Source organism: Apus apus, chromosome 18, assembly GCF_020740795.1.
Source record: "Apus apus isolate bApuApu2 chromosome 18, bApuApu2.pri.cur, whole genome shotgun sequence".
NCBI classification, from domain to species: domain Eukaryota; kingdom Metazoa; phylum Chordata; class Aves; order Apodiformes; family Apodidae; genus Apus; species Apus apus.
In genome coordinates, this window is record NC_067299.1 from 4882875 (window position 1) to 4902461 (window position 19587).

General features: G+C 35.5%; 1 protein-coding gene across 9 annotated transcripts in view; it reads right to left on the bottom strand.

Annotated features, from left to right (window-relative positions):
* BCAS3 (BCAS3 microtubule associated cell migration factor) overlaps positions 1–19587 on the bottom strand; it is a 351811-nt gene that overhangs the window by 309109 nt on the left and 23115 nt on the right. For all 9 annotated transcript variants that reach the window (XR_007891218.1, XM_051635999.1, XM_051635997.1 and 6 more), the window contains exon 7: positions 17192–17264. Coding sequence is in view for 8 of the 9 variants with exons in the window: in XM_051635999.1 (XP_051491959.1) it covers positions 17192–17264 (73 nt within the window). In the remaining variant the exon portion in view is untranslated. The remainder of the gene's footprint in view (positions 1–17191; positions 17265–19587) is intronic.

A 19587-nucleotide genomic window follows, 5' to 3' on the forward strand; every position in this document is an offset into this window, starting at 1 on the left:
GGAGCAACTTCAAACCTTCTAGCACATGTTATGCAGATCAGTAAATTCGACAGTAATCACTAAAGCAGCTTCAGACAGCAGGTCACATACTTCCAGTCAGAAGCAATTTGACTTCTACCACACAGCCATCCAGCTACCACTGACTTTACATAAAAATAAAATTATGAGTTAAAAAAAAAATAATAACCTGGCAATTATTCTGTCACAATTTGTCTTCTATTTTTTAAGTTTTGTTTCACAACAAAAAAAGCTCTATTTTAATTTCAGTGTTTTGAAATTAGGTCAGGTGACCTGTTTTATTATTCTGTTCTGAAGTACAGTTTAATTTTCAAAAACATAACCTTTCACTGTTTCTAAAAAATATAATCAGTAGTTCCCAGACTTTCCATTCTGCAATGGCCACACTAGTACCATTCTTCATTATTCTTACCCATTTCTCTTGTGATGTTTTATTTGCATCCAATTTGCAATAATTATTTTTTCAAACCAAGTAGACCCAACATAGAAAATGGACACATTTTTAATTACTTTCAGTGTCTTTAAGACATAAAAATACTACAACTTAGTGAGATAGTAAAAAACCCTAATAATACAACAATCTCTTACTAGCCCCATTTTACAATCTGTGGGATTTAACATTTACAGAAGCATTTAAACTTTTATTTTTTTTTATTTTTTAATTTTCAAGTGCCCTAAATAGAATGTAGCTTCAAAACTTATATTACAAAAGGTAGCTTACTTAATTGTCAAGTCAGAAGGGACTACTACCTCACCTAGATGTCCTGTCTAATGCTGGCCATTAAGTTTCACCTAGATACCTGTTCTTACATATAGCTCAAATGCTACCAAGAAGTTACTGGTAAAGAAAAAGCCATTTCCATACAGGAATGAGGAAGACTCTGGCAGTGGCACAAATACAAGTTTCTAAATCATAGTGCAGTGGTTTAGATTATCCAGTAACCTGTTCTAGCTGTGACCACTTCTCTGATGCTTCAAGGGGAAGAAAAGCCAAACAAAACCAGAGTACACAGTACAGAGTTAATTAATTGTTTACTGGAAAAATTCCTTCCTGAACCTTTACACTGGAAAGTTGAAGCATGAGATTTGATTATGATCTTTGTAGTAATATTATTAGCATGTTGAGACCACAAAGGCAATTCTGTTCTCTTCAAGGCCCCTGAAGAGGGTTTGCTCAGATTAACAGATTTCAATCCTAGAAGGATCATCTCTTTCCAGGCCATGCATAAAATGTCCCAGAAGCTCAAAGAAATTATTTTTTACCAAGCAACCTAATCTTGTCTTCAAAGAATTCAAGCAACAATGGGTCCTCTATATTTATGGAAAGTTGTTCCAACATTTTTATAATTTTATTTTTATGAAATTACTTGTTATTGCAAGATAGAATTTGTACATACTCCCATTTTCAGCTTCTATGTCTGACAACAACACAAAAAGCCTCACTGCATTGTTATCTTTCCCATAAATCAATAAGCATCCAAAGCAATCCAGTCACTAATACCCAATAGAGTGAAAAACATTTTTAAACTTTGTGTTCTCAGGTTTGTTTTCCAGCCCTAGCACGTATTTGTAGTTCTCCTCTCAGGTCTCTTCAGTATCTCCCTATTTCCACCACCTTTCTGAAGAATGCACATCAGAATAAAAACACTTTATGAAAAAAAAAAATCCCAGGATTGCATTATTTATTCCTTAAACATCACTGCAGAAAAAGCTTTCCTTAAAACTTCCACCATCTAATCCCCTAGAACTCCCTGGCTTTCTGTATGCCAACTTTTCACTGTAAAAGCTTAAAAACTCAACTCTAAGTAATTTTCTTACTTTAATTCATGGTACTTAAGAAGATTCACTCAAAATCAGGAAAAGCAGAGTGAGATTTCTGAGAAAGTGACACTTCTCAAAAATGTGTCTGTAGCAGTGAAACACAAAGCAGCAGAGACATTTTAAGTGTACCACAAATTGCAAAAAACATGGAAGCACTTAGTTTTAAATAAGAAAAACCTGTACCAATCCTAGACACATGTTACTAAATCTAATCCTTTAAATACAAGAGAGGAAAGTATTTGATATAGCACTAAAATACTTATGTTAAATAACAAGAGTTACAAAGTTCACTCTTGTATCTTCCTCAAATAGTTTGATCAAGTCTATCAGTCTAGTAAAAAAAGTTCCATCTTATCCTCTTACCTCACCATCTTCTTATTCTTAGTCTCACAGACTTATAACCAAAACACTTTCAAAAAGTCTTCAACTCTGCAGAAACCATTTTGTAACAGGTAAACTACAAGTCTCAGCCTGAATACCAAAAAAAAGACATACCAAAAGAAAACCACATTGTTTGCTCATGTGTGGAAAGAAAAGAAGATGGGACTTGTGTGATTCTGCCAAAATGTTGTAGAGCCAGATGTAGGTACAATATGCACGTAAAACAGTAATTTTTTTAACAAAGGAAACAGATAAAAGGTGAACTAACAGGCATCAGTTTATGTGCAGCTTATATCAGGTGTGCAGAACAAAGGTGCAAAGAACAGGTACCACTCCTTTTGAAGGCTTTCCATGATAATTCATCAAAAAAGATCAAAACAACATCTGAAGCATTGATCCCCACATCTTACCAATGCTAACAGTTAAAATGGCATTAATCATTTCCCTTTCTAGTTTGTTTTTTTTTTTTTTGTTTGTTTCAAGACTAGTAGTATTTTGTTTCTGTAATTTCCTAAGCAAGGCATTTCTTCCCAGTGCAGGGTCCAGCTTCCAAGGGCTGCAGAAGGGCTGGCTCTGGCTCCAGGATGACTGGTTGTGTCTGTCCCTGAGGCCTGACAGTGACCTGCTGGGCCAGAACCTTGTGAACTACTGAAGGAAAAATGCATCTTCTTTTTTGTCTCTGAGGGACACAAATCCCCACCCTCAGGTGAAATAAATCTGTCTTTTACTGCAAGGTGTGGTACTGCATAAACCTTTCCAGCTTACGGGCAAATTTATATTAGCATAATTAGCTGCCCAGGTACAAATTAATTCTGTAAATTACAGAAGACAAACACATTAAACAACCGTTTAATGCCATATCTATTTAAGCCAAAGTTATGTCCATTTGGCCTTCAGCAAAAATTATTCTTAAAGAAGCTAAACTTCATTGAAAGGTAAAACTTGTTACTAAATAATTGACATTGCCATAGCATTACAAGCTTTGTCACACAGTTCAAAGAATACTTAATGGTAATAGCACGTTGAAATAAGCTTATTGTAAAGCAAGTAAATTCTCTGCCTTATTCTGCATGTTACCATTGGTAAGCGTTTTTAAAATGTTCTACCCAGTCCTGTACCCGTTGCCCTTTCCAAGGGCAAGCACGTATTTTTATAATCCATTAACTTTTAATAATTTAATTAAAGACCTATAAAAGATACCAACCTTTGGTGAAACATTTGCAACAGCACTCCTTTCAAAGAGATTTAAGAACTTTTATTAAAAAGCCAATTTCATGCCAGGCAATTGCTATGCTGTTTACTTCCATACTCTCCGTATGGCCAGCTAAGGTAAGGAATTAACTTAATACTTGGAATTCACTGATTTTGAGGAGAAAAAGTAAGTTGGTCTCTGTCTATGCATACTTCAGTCTCTCTTCTATTATAGAAGATTACAAGCCTCAGTTTCTTCCATCAGATCCTTTTTTTTTATTTAAAACAAAACAAAACCCACAACAAACAGAAAACCTTTCCTTTGGCTTCCAAGCCAGCTTCTTCCCACTGTTTTATCCTTACTTATCAGATCATTAGCAGATATTTACTGTTGACTGTTAGATATACAGACTCCTGTGAAGCTGTTCTAATTACCATCCCATGAATCACTTGTCAAGTGCTGCTTGTAAGTGGCAAGGCCAGCCCTCCCCTCCAGGAGATCAAGTGCATCCACTTACTCTTAACAATAGAGCCGCATGTACACAGGACACACGCACCACAAAGAACATTTATCACAGTGCCTTGGACGTTAAAGACACTTCACAAAAACACACAGCGAGCAAAGTCCTAATTCAAAAGGTTTATTAGCCAAAAAGGACTGGAGGAAGAATATACGGGAGGAAGACTGTTTTGCATGAATAATGCAGCAAGCAAGATGCTAGAAGACAGTATTTAATACTGACTCATCATCAGGCAGGACAATACAGAAGTCACCTGTGACCAACAGTTGCCAGCCCATTTTTAAAGTTGGGACTCGAGAATTTTAAGCACGTTTCAAATGCTCAAAGTACTACAGTCCCAATCTGCAGTTATGTTGAACTGTATAGATAGAGATGTTGCTATTTCTCTTTAAAAGGTGTTAAAAGAAGCCCTTAGTTACAAGCAATATATAGAAAGCTTTCCCTTTACATTATTTAAGAATATTCCATTTTGTTGATAAGTAAAATCACATATAAGAACAGAAAAAATTACCTATTATCAGCAAATTCATCTGGAAATTTGTATACTTACTTTCTCTAAGAAAAGAACCTGTATAATACTCTTCTCCTAACAAAACATACGATTCTTGAAAGAGATCAGAATACATAAAAATTATCACCAAAGAAATAAATTTTAAACAAAATATAAAACAGTGACCAAATTTCAGACTGTTCTGAGTTTAATCTAGAAATGCAACACAGCTACACTTTATGCTACTAAGACAGAAGTGTGGGAAAAGAGAGAGATGGGAACAAAGCTTTAAAATAAATTGGGTGTCCACATAAAAGCTACTTAAAGTTTCTTGTTTGGTTGGTTTGGTTTTGCTTTTTCTCCAAGCACATAAAGAAAACAATATTAAAACCAGACTGATGGCTGTAGGGAGATCTACCACTCCATAAATATGCTTTGCACATTCACTTAAAAACACAAACTAGTAGAAACATTAATAGTTCCTAACACTTTACTTAAAATTTAAAGATCAAAACAAGCATAACTATGTTTAAGTCACGTTTCTGTAGACAAAGAGCATTAACTCGCTCATCAAAAATATTTTTTAAGTATATCAAGTGTTTATAGGTGATATATTATAGTTATCTGAATTAGGGACTCATTACACTGAACTTGCTGTTCAAGCATTTTCAGGATATCTGCTCATCTAATTTTATGATGTTCTTCTTGTACAATGAATAAAAAAGCAGATATGTGGATTCCTGCCATCCCATTCTATACAGACTCACACTTCACCATGGGTGAAGGCAGCCTGTTTCCACTATAGGGTTTGTACAGTATCCTACACTAAACTTGTGTTTAGCTGCATCCTGACAGAAACAGACTTCCCTGCTGCAGCTCCTACAACAATCCATTTTGTTCCTAAAGTCCACCAGAGCTCTGTCAGGAGAGAAGATGCAGCAAAATGCCTGTTGTGCAGGGCACAGGATAAGGTACAGTTATTGGGCGAGCTGACAATTCTATATTAAATAAATAAAAATATTCATTTCAATGTAGTAAAAAGCCAGCCTACTAAAGGGCAATGCAGATAAGCATTTCCTCTCCAGTTCTGCACATTGTCATCATCTGCAACTTCAGGTGAACATTGCAATAGCACTGCTGACACAAGGAGGTTATTCTCCATCACATACCACAGCTCACAGAACAGGCAAAACCCCTGACCAAAAACAGAATACAAAATTGTTTCCACTCCTGGGACTGTATGGGGGAAGAATCTGAAAATACAAATTCTCTTGACAACCCTGGAACAGATGTTTTGAACTGGAGGAGGTCATGGATTTTTCAGTTCTGAGTACTTTTGACAACCATTATGTCCACGTTAGTTCCAACAAATCCTGCCTGGAGTTGAGGTGTTAGAAAGACTGTTGTGCATCAACAAAAGGGGGAAATTTAAGGCTAGGTTTTATCAACATATTGGTAGCACCTAACAGATACTACAAGACCAGTACCATCAGTAAAAGGGAGAAAAGTAAATGGAAAAGGAATCCTTCAAAACACTAAAAAGCTTAGCATCCTCCAAATTCAGTTTTGGCAGCAGATGGTTCTTCCCCATCCTGCCTCACCAGCAGCACACAACCTGTTTCTGAACGCTACTGTGTTTCTGCCCAGAACAACATTGCTCATTCTTATCATCAGAAGAGGCTTTCTAGATATGCTGGGTTTTTAAATCTCAAAGTCCATGAAGCTAAATAATGCCACACAATAGCCTACAACCTACCTTTCTGTGCTGCAGCACATTGAATTACATTGCTGCACTGTATGGCATGTGGCTTGTCTGTCGCTGAAGTGTAAAATATAGCACAAGCTGGCTTTTCAGCTGTGGCTTGCTTTTGCAGAGAGACCAGAGTGTGACACACTTTCCACTTCACTGAGACATACCACATGTTACAAAACATAGCTGTCCCATCGTATTTCCAGTTAGTTAATACAGAAAGATTAGCGGCATCTCAAGAGATTTGTTTATCTACAAGGCTTACTTGACCAGAGCTATCACTGTGGAAAAGTACATCTGGAGCTCCACTTTTCAGATCAGAATCAATTTTTCTGGTATATTCTGGGCTAGATTTTCTTCTTCTGTGCAACAGTTCTTTTACACAGCAGTTCTAACCCTGCACCAGCTATCCCTGATCACTCTATCAACATATGCTCTACTGGAAAAATTTCTGTAAATCTTGGAGACAATGAACAAAGATTAACTTCTGAGTAGCATACAACTGCATTTCTGCCATAAGTCTGTCAAAGATTAATCTATGATCAGCTAATTATGCTTTCCTCCAAAAAAATACACCACTAAATTTAAGAGTTGTCTTGTCCTTACTGTCAAAGGAAGCAGGATGCACCACTGAAACAGATGCATAAAATTTGTACTGCAATAAAACCTGCAGTGATCTGCAAGGTACAAAACGGACCAACAATGACACTGAGAGCAAACTGATGCTGAAATAGCTCTGCTACAGCCAGATTCCACCAAGAAGACAAACAAGAGCATTTTGCCGAGCCACTTACAGCCTTGCAGCCCTCCCTTTTACAAACTGCTAACACGTATAAAACTACAGATCAAAGTTTTTCCTTCATTTTGAGCCATTATTTATTGACAGTACTTTCTGATCAATGGCATATCAGAAAATAGCTTGCAGTTGATTACTGAAGCATACTTGAGACATTGTTACATTTAACAAAGCCAGAACTCCACCAAAAGCCAAAACCGATCTAAACTGGGAGTGAACAGAACTCACTGTTCTAAAGTACACTACAAAGTGTCTTCAAAAACTCAAACCATGTCTCTGCTCAGCTGCTGTGAGAGTGACAAGTTCCTCTGCAACCTGTGTGGGTGAAAGAGTCCAGCTTATGTGTGACTTAATGCCCAATAATCAATATTTAAATTATGGGTTTTTTCCTGCAACTGCAGTATTGTGAATGTCCATGCAGTCTTTCCTGTTGATTCTTCTAACCTAGTTTATTTATATTTCAATTTTTTTTTTTTCATTTCTGTACTTCACTTAACGATTCATGGCTCTGACAGGCCTACTGGCATCTTCTCATCTCACATGTAATCACCACCACCAAAGGCCAAATTAAGCAAGCAGCTCCACGCCCGCCTGCCACATCATCCCAACCCCCACAAAAAACCACCTCTTAAATTCAGCATTAAAGACAAAGCCCTGTACCAACCTGTTTTCCCTGCAATAGGCTTGCCACCCGTGTCATTAACAACATAAGCAGAAACTAATGGGACTGTGCAACACTTCATCACCTCTGTATTAAGTAGCCTCACTGCTTCAAATTGGATGACAGCAAGACATCTTTCAGTTGCTTGTACATCTACTAAATCTCAATTGTTTATATGCTAGTTTATGGCTCACATTACAATTTCTGAGAAGCCTGAAAACAATTCCATTTCCAAGAAAGAATTAGAGGGCTTTAGAGTGCAGATGAGTGAAGTTAAGCAGAGAGAAGCTTAGATATTACGGTTAAGACACTTGAAAAGCACTGCGAGCAACAAAGCCTCTAAGAGGTCCTGGTCACATCGGGTAGACCAAAACTTTCTCAAGTGACCATTAATTCTGTTCTTACCTATTACTTGATGATCTTCAGATGCACAGATTTATCACTAACTGAATTAACTGAAAGCTCAACACAACAAAACAATAGTACCTGAAAACAATCGCTCTGAACAAGAAGCTTCACAAATAGCAAAACCAATCATCTGCTTTTCTTTAACCTGGCCTTAAGGTTGAGATTCTATATGAATTGCTTAACATCACAAAATATGTTAGCTTGTCTTACAACCTTTCTCCCACCAGTGAAATCACTGGTACAGCCACCCCCTTGACCGAACCACTTCTCATAACATTTGGAGGAATTTCATAGTTACATGCAGCCCAGAATTCAGGAGGAACTGCAACTGCTAAGGAAAGGGACACAAACACTGCATTCTCACCACTGAGAGTCATCTAATCTAGCAGATGCTGAAGTGGGAGATATGGTCCTTCAAATTGTGTATCTGTAATATTTTATTATACTGTACAAATATTCTATTAATAATTTAAATAACAATTAATTTTCAAAAGACTTCTGTGAACAACCATCCAAAAAAATGCAGCAAGAGGCCTCCTCAGATGATATTCTGAACATACTGCCTAGTCAGAATTTAAAGACAGAAGGGATTAAGCAGGATCTTTTTTAAAAAATGTCTTACCACTTTTTTACAAAGAAGCCTTGTAAATCTATTTTGAATTACTGAAGAAAAATTTACTATGTTATAAATAAATGTAAAATTTTAAAGCTAACAAAATTTATTCATTCACCGTCAAAAACAGAACAAGAGAAAAATAATAATTATATCAATTTTAAAAAATTTATTCTACTTATCGTGCTTTGTCTTTTTCCTCACTTGAAAGATTTAAAAGAATCTAATCTAAACATGAATGCTTGAGCTCAGCAAACTCCCTTGACTTTTCCACTGTGAAGAAAGAAAGAAAGAAAGAAAGAAAGAAAGAAAGAAAGAAAGAAAGAAAGAAAGAAAGAAAGAAAGAAAGAAAGAAAGAAAGAAAGAAAGAAAGAAAGAAAGAAAGAAAGAAAGAGAGAAAGAAAGAGAGAAAGAAAGAGAGAAAGAAAGAGAGAAAGAAAGAGAGAAAGAAAGAGAGAAAGAAAGAGAGAAAGAAAGAGAGAAAGAAAGAGAGAAAGAAAGAGAGAAAGAAAGAGAAAGAAAGAGAGAAAGAGAGAAAGAAAGAGAGAGAAAGAAAGAGAAAGAAAGAAAGAAAGAAAGAAAGAAAGAAAGAAAGAAAGAAAGAAAGAAAGAAAGAAAGAAAGAAAGAAAGAAAGAAAGAAAGAAAGAAAGAAAGAAAGAAAGAAAGAAAGAAAGAAAGAAAGAAAGAAAGAAAGAAAGAAAGAAAGAAAGAAAGAAAGAAAGGACAAGAAGGAATCCAGAGAGACCACTGTAAGACAGAAAATGGCATTTAGCAACAGACACAAAGTTCAAATACTGTCAAGTTGTACTGAATTACTCAAGTGGCAGCAATTGTATAACAATAGAGATACAAGGGCTGTAAGTTACTGCAGTTTGTAATTAGCTGCTCAAACTACAAGCATGAAGTGACAGCTGCTATTTAGGAAAAGCATCTTTTTTGAATTGATGATGTTAGTATCCTCAAAAAAAGAGAACAACTTCAATTATCCTGAAACTTCTAACTATTTTGCAATGTACTTTATATCCTTCTTACAGTATGTAACATAGAAACAACCGTAAAACATATAAGAAAATATAATCCTCAACTGTTCTCTGAGTCTATGTCACATTGATTTATAACAGTTATTTCTAAGACAGACAAAAACACACAGATGCAAACAATTACTCTATTTTTGTAGGCAACAACTGAGGTGGGTGGTAACTGAGAAATTTTGAAAAATCCTGTCACAATATTCCATTTTTTCTTAAGTAACCCTCATCACACAACAAACGCTCGCCACATCAGAGACTTTCCAGGGCCTGAAGGGCTGCTTTGATTCCAGACCGCTGCAGGCATTAGCGGGGACGTAATTAGGGTAAAAAGTTCAACCACAGTTCCACGTCTAGAGTGCTGCCAGAAATAAATTTCCTCTCATTCACTGGTTTCTACTGTACCCTCCCCGAGAAACATATTGAAAACACATTTATCTTTGTAGAGTTTGTTCCTCTTCTAATTAACTTTATAGCGTTTACAGTATTTAATAATTTAAAGTGGAATTTAAAGTGGCCCTGGACCCAGCAGCTTTGCCTGTAATGGTGCTGTGCATTATCTTTTCCCTGTAGTGCTGCTTTTGACAAGTTACTCAAGGAAGGTATGTGCTCCAGCTGGTTTTATCTGGCTGTGCATTTAGCAAACGGCTACTTCCTTCCCTCCATCTCCTCCTTGTATCATTACATGCACGGGGGGTTGGAGCAGCAGTAAAGTGAAACTGCCTCAGCTCGGAAAGCTGCTCTCCCAAGCTCCGCGCTATCCCGAGGATCACTTAGGAAAGGTTTATCTTTTTACAGCTTCATAAATCAAAGCTTTAGAAGGCCAACACTACCCCTAGTTCTCACCAACTGGTCAAAGTTTGACCCCAAATCCTCATTTTCTTCCTTCCAGTTTTGATCCAAGATTAACAGTTTATTATAGTTCAAAGGTTATTTCTTAGGACAGTTCACTCAGACAAACATTTGGTCTATCAGAACAACACCAGATCTTTCCTGCCCTCAGTATTTGCAATAGGAAACACTTCCTTACTCCATTAAAGCTGCATCTCCCATCATTTTAATTTGTGCAAAAATTCACAGAATTACTAGTGAACATAACTTAATCACTGCAAAAATAGCTGAAGTACATAAATATAACTACTATAGAAACAAGTGACAAGAAAAAATTTGGGGATCTGAAGAGGTCTTTTTAAAATGAAGAACATTGCTGTACTTAGCACAGAATATTACAGTCAAATCTAACATCACTAAAAGGAATTTAAAGTACTTTACTGAGAGGTCGCATCTCTCAGGATCTTAAAAGCTCCCACACAACCTGTTGAGATTAAACTGATATTTCCTACAATAACCAGAGAAGATAATGTTTTTCACATGCTAGAACGGAAGGAAATCTTTGTGAGGCAGCTGATAGGAAGGCACACTTTGCAGTTAATGATGCTTTACAGTTTTTTAACAGTCCAAGAGCCTTTGGGACTCAATGCCTCCAAGACAATACAAATGAGAGCACTTTACCCAACTTAAAAGGTTCTACTGTAATATTTAGAGCAGAAACCATTGAATTAAAGGTTGCTCTCTAGAAATTGAAGCTTATAGATCCTTGACAGTCTTCAAAAAAATAAGACTTAGGATAAAATATATGACCAAATTTTGCATACTCTTCAATAAAAGACCACAAATATTTAACAAACTTCATGAAATCTATTTCATGGTGTCAAATACTATTGCAATTTAGAACCACCTGTCCAACCCATTTGTATGTGCAATTTGAAAAAAAAAATTTAAAAAAAGAGAAAAAGAAAAAAAAAAAGGAAAAAAAGAAAAAAACCCCACAACAACAAGAAAAAAACCCTTGTATTTTATCTTGAATGGATACACCCTTTATGCACCCAATTGGATGATTCAGTCCCTGGCATAGCTAGGTGAGTCCACAGCATAACCACTGTCTTTGCAATGGCATTCCAGTAAAAATATCCCAAGGAGAGTTACTCCAAACAGTGTGAGAACCATGAACAAGAACTTCATTCATCATAGCTGATTTCCTTCTCTTGGGTGATCCTTCCAGAGAGCTTTGCTGTCTGTCTCTGACAGATCATTTCACAGCTAGCTAATTTTAAACACTAAAAGTCACAGACACTTAGAACTGGATACTGGATTTTAGCATTAACTAGTTACTTTGCCAGATAATGAGTGGGATCATGTGATTTTAAGAATATTAACGTGAGAGAAATACTAAATCTTTATTTGTTTCTATTCTTACTCACATAAAGCTGCTTTCTACCTAAACCTTAACACACCCATAAACACATTCCTGAGTTAAACTTGTGTTAAGGTTAGTGGGATTTAATCTGCAGTAGCCATGTCAATAAAGCACGCTTCCTGAAAATCTGCTGCCAATTGATTTGCTTTGTAAACCGATCAGCAGGGGGGAAAAAAAATGCTGTCTATCCAAAGTTATACATTTTGTTTGCTCCAACTACTCCTCCTTCCTTAACGTGCCCTTATTTCCTTTCTCCTCCCATGATTAAAAAAAGAGTACCTCTTGCTTCTCATGCCCTTAAATGACCTCCATCCAATTCTTCAAGTCAACCAAAATTTTCCATCACTTGATGTCATTAAAGTAATGTGTCTTTCTAAAAATATATGCTAGAAACCTAACACATGCTACAGGCTGGCTGTGTAGGTTACTCATTGAGGTTCTTTTCTTTCCATAATGTGGAAAGTTGGTAAATCTACTGGCCTCAAATTCTTACTTTTTAATCTTCTGTAAGTGATCTTTCAATTAGCTACACTCCTGTAGTTCCCTGCTTATCATACATGACTACAGAGGATTTTGGCATAAATAGCACCTTGCAGTTTTGCAGGTGACTGAAATAATCTCTATGATTAATAAAATCAGAGCTTTTTTTTTTTTTTAAAGCCTTATCACCAAGAACAAAGTAAGCATGCCTTTACAAAACTGCCCCAAAATAAAATTTATGTCAATGTTCTTTTCTTTTTGGTTTCCTTTTATTTGCGAATCTTGTAATCTAAGACTGGAGTGGACTGAATCAACATCTAAACCAGCATTGTAGCATCAGCCAAAAAACACAATCTGTTTCCCATTTATGTGTCACAAGACTGCATCCTTTTTGGGGGCCGAGAAAACTATTGTTTTCAAAAGATTATATAGTGAAACCATGCTAGACATTTCAGTCATTTTACTAGATGGAAAATTGGACTTTTAAAATACAAAAATGTGTGTGCACCAAAAGCTGGTTTGAAACTCAGATAAAAGGCAGAAGTTTAGAAAACACAAGTTTCATCTTCCTCAGTAAATGATTTATTGTGGGGAATACAAGGATTGATATTAGTGTCAAATCTCTCTCTACAGAACTTTTATGTCAAGCAGGTGCCAGAAATTAAAATTTTGAACTTTGCAGTTTGAAATCAGATACACTAAAATAAATTTAAGTAAGTTCTCAAACACGACTCTCAAAGAAATTAGGAATTAAAATTATGAAACACTAAACTGAAGGTTAAGATCTTAAAACTGATTTTCAAAGGAATGTAAGTTTTATCATTATAAAATCCAACTACTGCATTAGGTTATATTACAAAAGAGATGCAACGCACATGCTAAGTTATCCAGAAGTTGATTTCTAAGTTAATACATTGTAAATCTTTCGGACATAGACTGAAAGTTAACAAGGTATTTTTAGACTTGTCAAAGACCTATAATTCTGTAAAACATCAGGGGATCTCAGGGGCAAACTACTGTATTTTTATGTTACAAAAGAGATCTTTCACTGTGTAAATTATAGTAGAAGAAATTGTCAAGAGTGAAACAAATCTAAAGACTGTTTTTAGACAAATATTTTGCATAAGGTACTTTCATACCTGTCTGTTTCATAAGAAAGGAAAAGTCCTAGCACAGCATCACTGACAAAATTTTTCATGTATTTCTTTCCATGAATGTTCATGGTACATTAGAGGGATAGTGAAAATACTGGAGTTATTTAACATGTGTGGTATTTTTTTAGCTATTAATTCATTACTACTTGAAAATTCCTTGGATTCTAGATTGACAAGTGTTCTACATTAAAAAAGAATACCTTTTTATCATATTTCCCTCATTATAGTATATTTACTTAACAGCTAGAGGAAAAGAGAAGAATTTCCTGCTGGTAACCACTAATGCAGACTAGTGGTCAGAACCAGGAAATCCCAGCTCCTAACTTGAACATGTCAGTATCTTATTGATATAGTCCTAAAAGATAAAACACTATTAAATGCCATTATCAAATGCCAGTGCATTGGATCTAAACTATATTCTATCAGATTTGTATTACTATAATGGTTTATCATCTTTAACACTTAAAACTTCATGTGATTTTTCATACATGCTGAATTTAAATTTCCCAAAGATGTTTATGCATTTGAATCTATGTACATGAGCCCATAAAAATAAAAAACCTTAACAAACCATTTATAAGTGTGATTGCTCATCTGCATGCAAAACTGTGTATGCACAGTTTTAATAGCTCTTCATTAAAATATCTTTTAAAAGCTCTTCAAAAAAATCAGTAAAAGGAAAATTGGCTTCATTCTAGCTCAAACCAGGACACTAACATATATATTTCTCTTTAGGTCAAGAATAGCATGTGATAATTTCCAGCTACTCCTAAACTGTAACCAAGAGTTAATAACCTCCTGAAGGTTATATCAAGTCAGGTTTAAAATGTATTTATTCTTCACCCTCCATCCAAAAAAATTAACAACTTCAAAGCATTTTCCAGAAGAGCTACAGAGAACTGATTCTAAAAAAAAAAAGATGGCCAAGGCAAAGAAGTTTAAATTAGAGTATTGCCTCCAGAAACACCATGACCCTAAGTCATGGTACTAGGCACCAGCTTTTCTAAAGCACTAAATATGTCCCTTTTTCACCAATAACAGAGAAGGATAATAAAATCTCTTTGCAAATGTAAAAATTGCCAGGGATGTTCCAGAAAAAGAATAACAATAGCTGTAAAATTTGAGCAGAGCAACCAGAAGTCAGAAATTTTTAAGAACTCCTAGAAAAAGTCCAAATTACAATCAAAGCTAAGGAGTCAAACATTTCTTCCCCAAGAATCATTCTCCTTGGGACATGATTCTGACAGATTTTCTCTATAATCTCGGTGAAGTCTGAACTGAAGAAAGCCAGAGGACTGCTGGAAGTAGCAGAATCCCTTCAGGAGGTACCACATTTCTCCTCTGAGAAAGTGACAACCTCAAGTTCTAGTGAGAAGGGGAATAAGTGCAAGGGGGAATGTGTTGGTGAAATTGTTTTCTTTTCAAGCTACACCTTGCAAAGATAAAGACATTTGCTCTATTGCAATAACTCTGTCCAATCTCATTTCATTTATATGAAAGAGAGAGAATATAGTGTAATGTATTGAGCATAACAGACTGGGTGTTGGAAGACTTGGATTTCAATTCTGGATCTTCTTTGGACTAGCTGCCTTTGAGAAAATAATTCAGTCTTTTAGACACTGTTTACTTTCTCTTGCATGGGAAATATTTTTAAGTTGGTGCTACATTATTCCACCAACTATTTTCCCTGTCCTTACAGCAGACAGACCAGGCCTTGCATCCCCTGCAGGGTTTCAGCTGAGTGCTGCCAGCTGTGGGATCTCATGCTATAAGGCAGCATCATCTCCAAAATAGGTGAGGAGATGACTGTAGTCAAAGTAGCAACTGCTTTGGAATAAATGCTCTAGAATAAAAACAGTATTTTCCTCACATGTATGATTAAAAAAGGTGTTAATCTGTCTACAACCATTAAGAAATATGGGAAATTATGTTAAGCACAAAACCTTGAGAACAGAACTAAATCTGTGATTCAGGTTCAGAGGTTGTGACACAGCTATTTTAATGTCCTACACAAATTCTTCTTGATCCATAGCAATCATTACAGAAATGTAATCAAACAATCTATTAATGTATCACAAGAAAAAACAAGTCCAACATTTGAGCCAATTTAAAAGGAGTGTGACTCCAGTCGAGGACAAACTATCAAACAACTCTTAATCTGAAAACTATTAATAAAACATGTAATTTGCAAGAACTCTCTCAAAAACAACTTGCAATGAGCAGTAAATGTAGAAAAGGTCTCCCACTGTGAAGTCTTTATTAAATGGGTAAACAAGAGACTGTAGCACAGTCTCCTTTTTTTAATATCATGTTAGCCTTCTGGTCACAGCAGAAAGTCTGACTTAAAATCCTCCATTTGCAGATAACTATTTATAAGTAGTAACACAAACCTATCCATCCATTCAGTTTGAAAACATAGAAGCTTTTAAAAAAACAAACAAAAACAAAACCAAAAAAAAAACAAACACAAAAAAACCCCCACCAATAATCTTTCAAGTATTCCCCATTAACTGAGGAACACAACCTAGTGAAAATAACAATCCCTATAGTTAGTTCATTTCTCAGACACCTCAGCTTCTAAAGCAAAAGTATGGAGGAAAGTTTTTTTCCATCCCACAATTCTTTACATTTATAAATACACTGTTTGGATTAAGCCAGAAACTCCTCCAAAAACAGTATTTTCATCACCAGTTATTGTTTTATTATATTTATGTATGATTATGCACTCTTATTTAGAAAAATTTAGTCAAAAGATTACATACACTTATGGAAGCAGAAAGGAGAAGTGCTATAAACAATTTTGTAAGTTGTAAACACATTCATAGAAATACATTTCACTTCTCTATCCTACATGGGTTTTGCTTTAAACATTTAAGACAGGCAACATTAATATCTAGTTTAGCTGAGTAATAATACACACCAAAAAAATGTACAGAGGCTTGATAGTCTTCCTCCACACCTAGAGTGATTAAATTCTTAATTAAAAAAGGTGTGGCACAGAATTAGTCTTACTACTGTAAGAAGATTTACTCCAACTGGTTCACCTTTGAATTGCTGTCTAGAGGATTACCCTTGAAAAGCAAATATTTTCCAGTAGGTATAGATATAAATCCTTTGCACTGTCTGAATCAACATACCAAACAGACATAAATATCTAAAGGTCCTCTTTTATAAGAAGAGTGATACAACAATACTGTCCAGAGAGCACAAGACTGTTAATTTATTTTTCTAAGTCAAATACGTAGATTCAACGTATATTTTGTTAACAGTGAACGGCTGTAACAATGAACCTGCTTTGTGCTTGTAATTCATGGTACACAACTGCTGCTTGAAAGCAACTTGTAATTACTTTTGAAAACACAAACTGTTTTAGACACTTCTTGATATTTCTGATATTATCTGCTTTATATCTACAGTCTCTTTTTTTTTTTAATTACTTTTTAAAAGATAAGTCACAGGCAAACGGTTACTGACACACTGAAAAAAAACTTTAAAAGCACTTCACAGTGTTATCCCATGAGCAAAAAGTCAACAGAGCTTTATTTAAAGATGTGATCTACTGGGCTTTTTAGATGACATTGCAATTATAGAAAAGACTTCAGTCACAAAAAATATCCTTACCCGGAAGATCCAATGCTTTTGCACACGCCAAGAAGAGGCCGCTTCTCAGAAAAGTTATCACATTTCTGAGCACCTAATAAGAGGGAAAACAGAAAAAGAAAAAGCAAATCACTATGTACTGTTTGTGTTACCCTTCAAAAGGCAGGTGTGTACCTTGTGGGGGCCCAATATCTTAAAAGGATATTGAATATATAACACAAAATTCACAGCCTGTATAAGACGAGTGATAGAAACTCAAAGTAACAGCAGAGTCATGAACACTGGAAGAAGTGTTGAAGGAGATGGCAACGAGTGACAATACAGGCAGCAAAATCCAGCCAGGATTTTTGAGTGACTTTCTATTTGCTTCAGTTGGGGTTAAGGTTTCTGTAAGTGTAACAGGTAAGACTTGCCCACTTCTCATTGTTTTATAGAAGTTGTCTGTAATGAGGCTGTCACCAGCGCTGAGGGGGTTTCACACACTGGGTTCCAATTTGTCCTGCCGAGGTCGAAGGGCAGCGTAAGAGCGTGAACGGTGGGAGCAGCCCAAAGGCAGCCACTCTCCTCAGCATGTCACGAGCTGGGTGCCACTTCTTAAAATGGGATCTTAAAAATGCTGAAGAGTTTGACTTATTACCATGTAAACAGAAAAAAAGGGCAAAAAAATTCAAATATCTCCCTTCTATTTGTGAATGTTTTATTAAATTCCAGGGTGCGTTTCTATAGCAGAACAATCAACACCAAAACCACTACTGAATTTCCTGTTTTCTTTGCCTTTTTAATTATCTATCTATATGTATGGATGTGTGTAGGGAATAATGGAATGGTTCTTTTTCTCCATTATACAGCAACCCCTTTGATCTATAAAGAATATTAGTGATATAGTCTGTTCAAAATTGAATTCACAAATACTGGTGTACTGCACTAAATCAATTATTCAGAAAGGCACAACAATTAACAATATACATTTTCACATAACAGACTCTGTTAATTATTAATAACTCAGGCACATGCAATTAATTTGTAACAAAAAAACTGTTCAGTACTCTCATCTGTACAAGGATAAGTCTTCCCTCCTACACATTTGGGTATTTATAAAGTCAAATGGGTCACGTCAATAATTTCACCATCAACAATAGCTTTAAAAGTCTCCTAAAACAGCCAAATGTATTTTCCTTTTATTCCTATTATTCAAGAGCTTTTATGAGTCATACCTGTACTGTATGTACTGACCTGTAAATTGATAAATGAAACATATAGTCTTCTTAAGAATCTGGCAAACAATTTGTCTTCTTCAATACAACTAACAGAGGAACTCCATTTGTTTCTAGTCACTTAGCTGGTCTTTCAGCACAGGGTGAAGTGCTGACTACCACGAGTTCTGACACTGATTTAAGTGGAGCCAGGATTTTACCCTAAGTATTTAACTATTCTTTTTTTTTTTTTTTAAACTCAGATATATTAAAGATAGGAATTCCTAAGTTTCTTCATGCTCTAGTTGCGAGGTTAACAAGGAAGGGGGAGCAAGGGGAAGAAAGGTGATGAGGAGTACAGGGAAACAACTGCACAAAACCAAAAGGAAAACCAATTTTTAGTACCTACGATACAGATTTGCAAAATTTGTACAATAGGTGCTTGAACTTCTGATTTCAGTCTGTAATGACTGAAGTCTCCATTAAAAAAAAAAAATCCATTTTCTACTTCAAAAATACACTTTCAGGATGTAAGTATTAATACTGTAGAAAAGGCTCATTAGTTTGAGGACTCTGCAGAGCATTAAATCAGGTTAATAGCAGTCCCATTCAAGAGATTGCAAAAAGCAACATGTGCTGTTCTCTGCAGTGCTTAATGCAGGCAGCAACCCTTTCTAGTCCTGCAGTGGGATTTAATATTCCAGGTTATAGTGGATTAATTTTTATTTGTAAAATTGTGTTTATTTGCATGTGCAATGTACTGACGTTGCACACACCTGCTCCACACACAGTGTTTAACAAAATGCAGCAGGATGATGGAAATGAAAAACAGCTAGCTAAATCCCTCAAATACAAAAAAAGTATTGAAATCCTGTTGCAAAGTCTTTTCCTTAAACTCCTTTTATTCTAAATCCTTTTAATTCTGTCATATAACACTACAGAATTTATAAAGAGGCTGAAAATCCTGACAAATCACACAATTAAAGTAATGAAATCTGTCCCTCCTGCCAACAAGGCAGCACCTTATCTGCAGCTCAATTTAGCTAAATGATATATGTTTTATTAAAAAACCCAACTATTTAACTTCAGTTAGTGTACTTAAAACTGGAAAAAAAATATCTGTGGCTAAATGAAATTTCATACAAATCAACATTTAGAACATTATGAAGTCAAAAGGTTATCCACACATAAGCTCAAAGCAGCTTATGTACTGTAATTCTGATG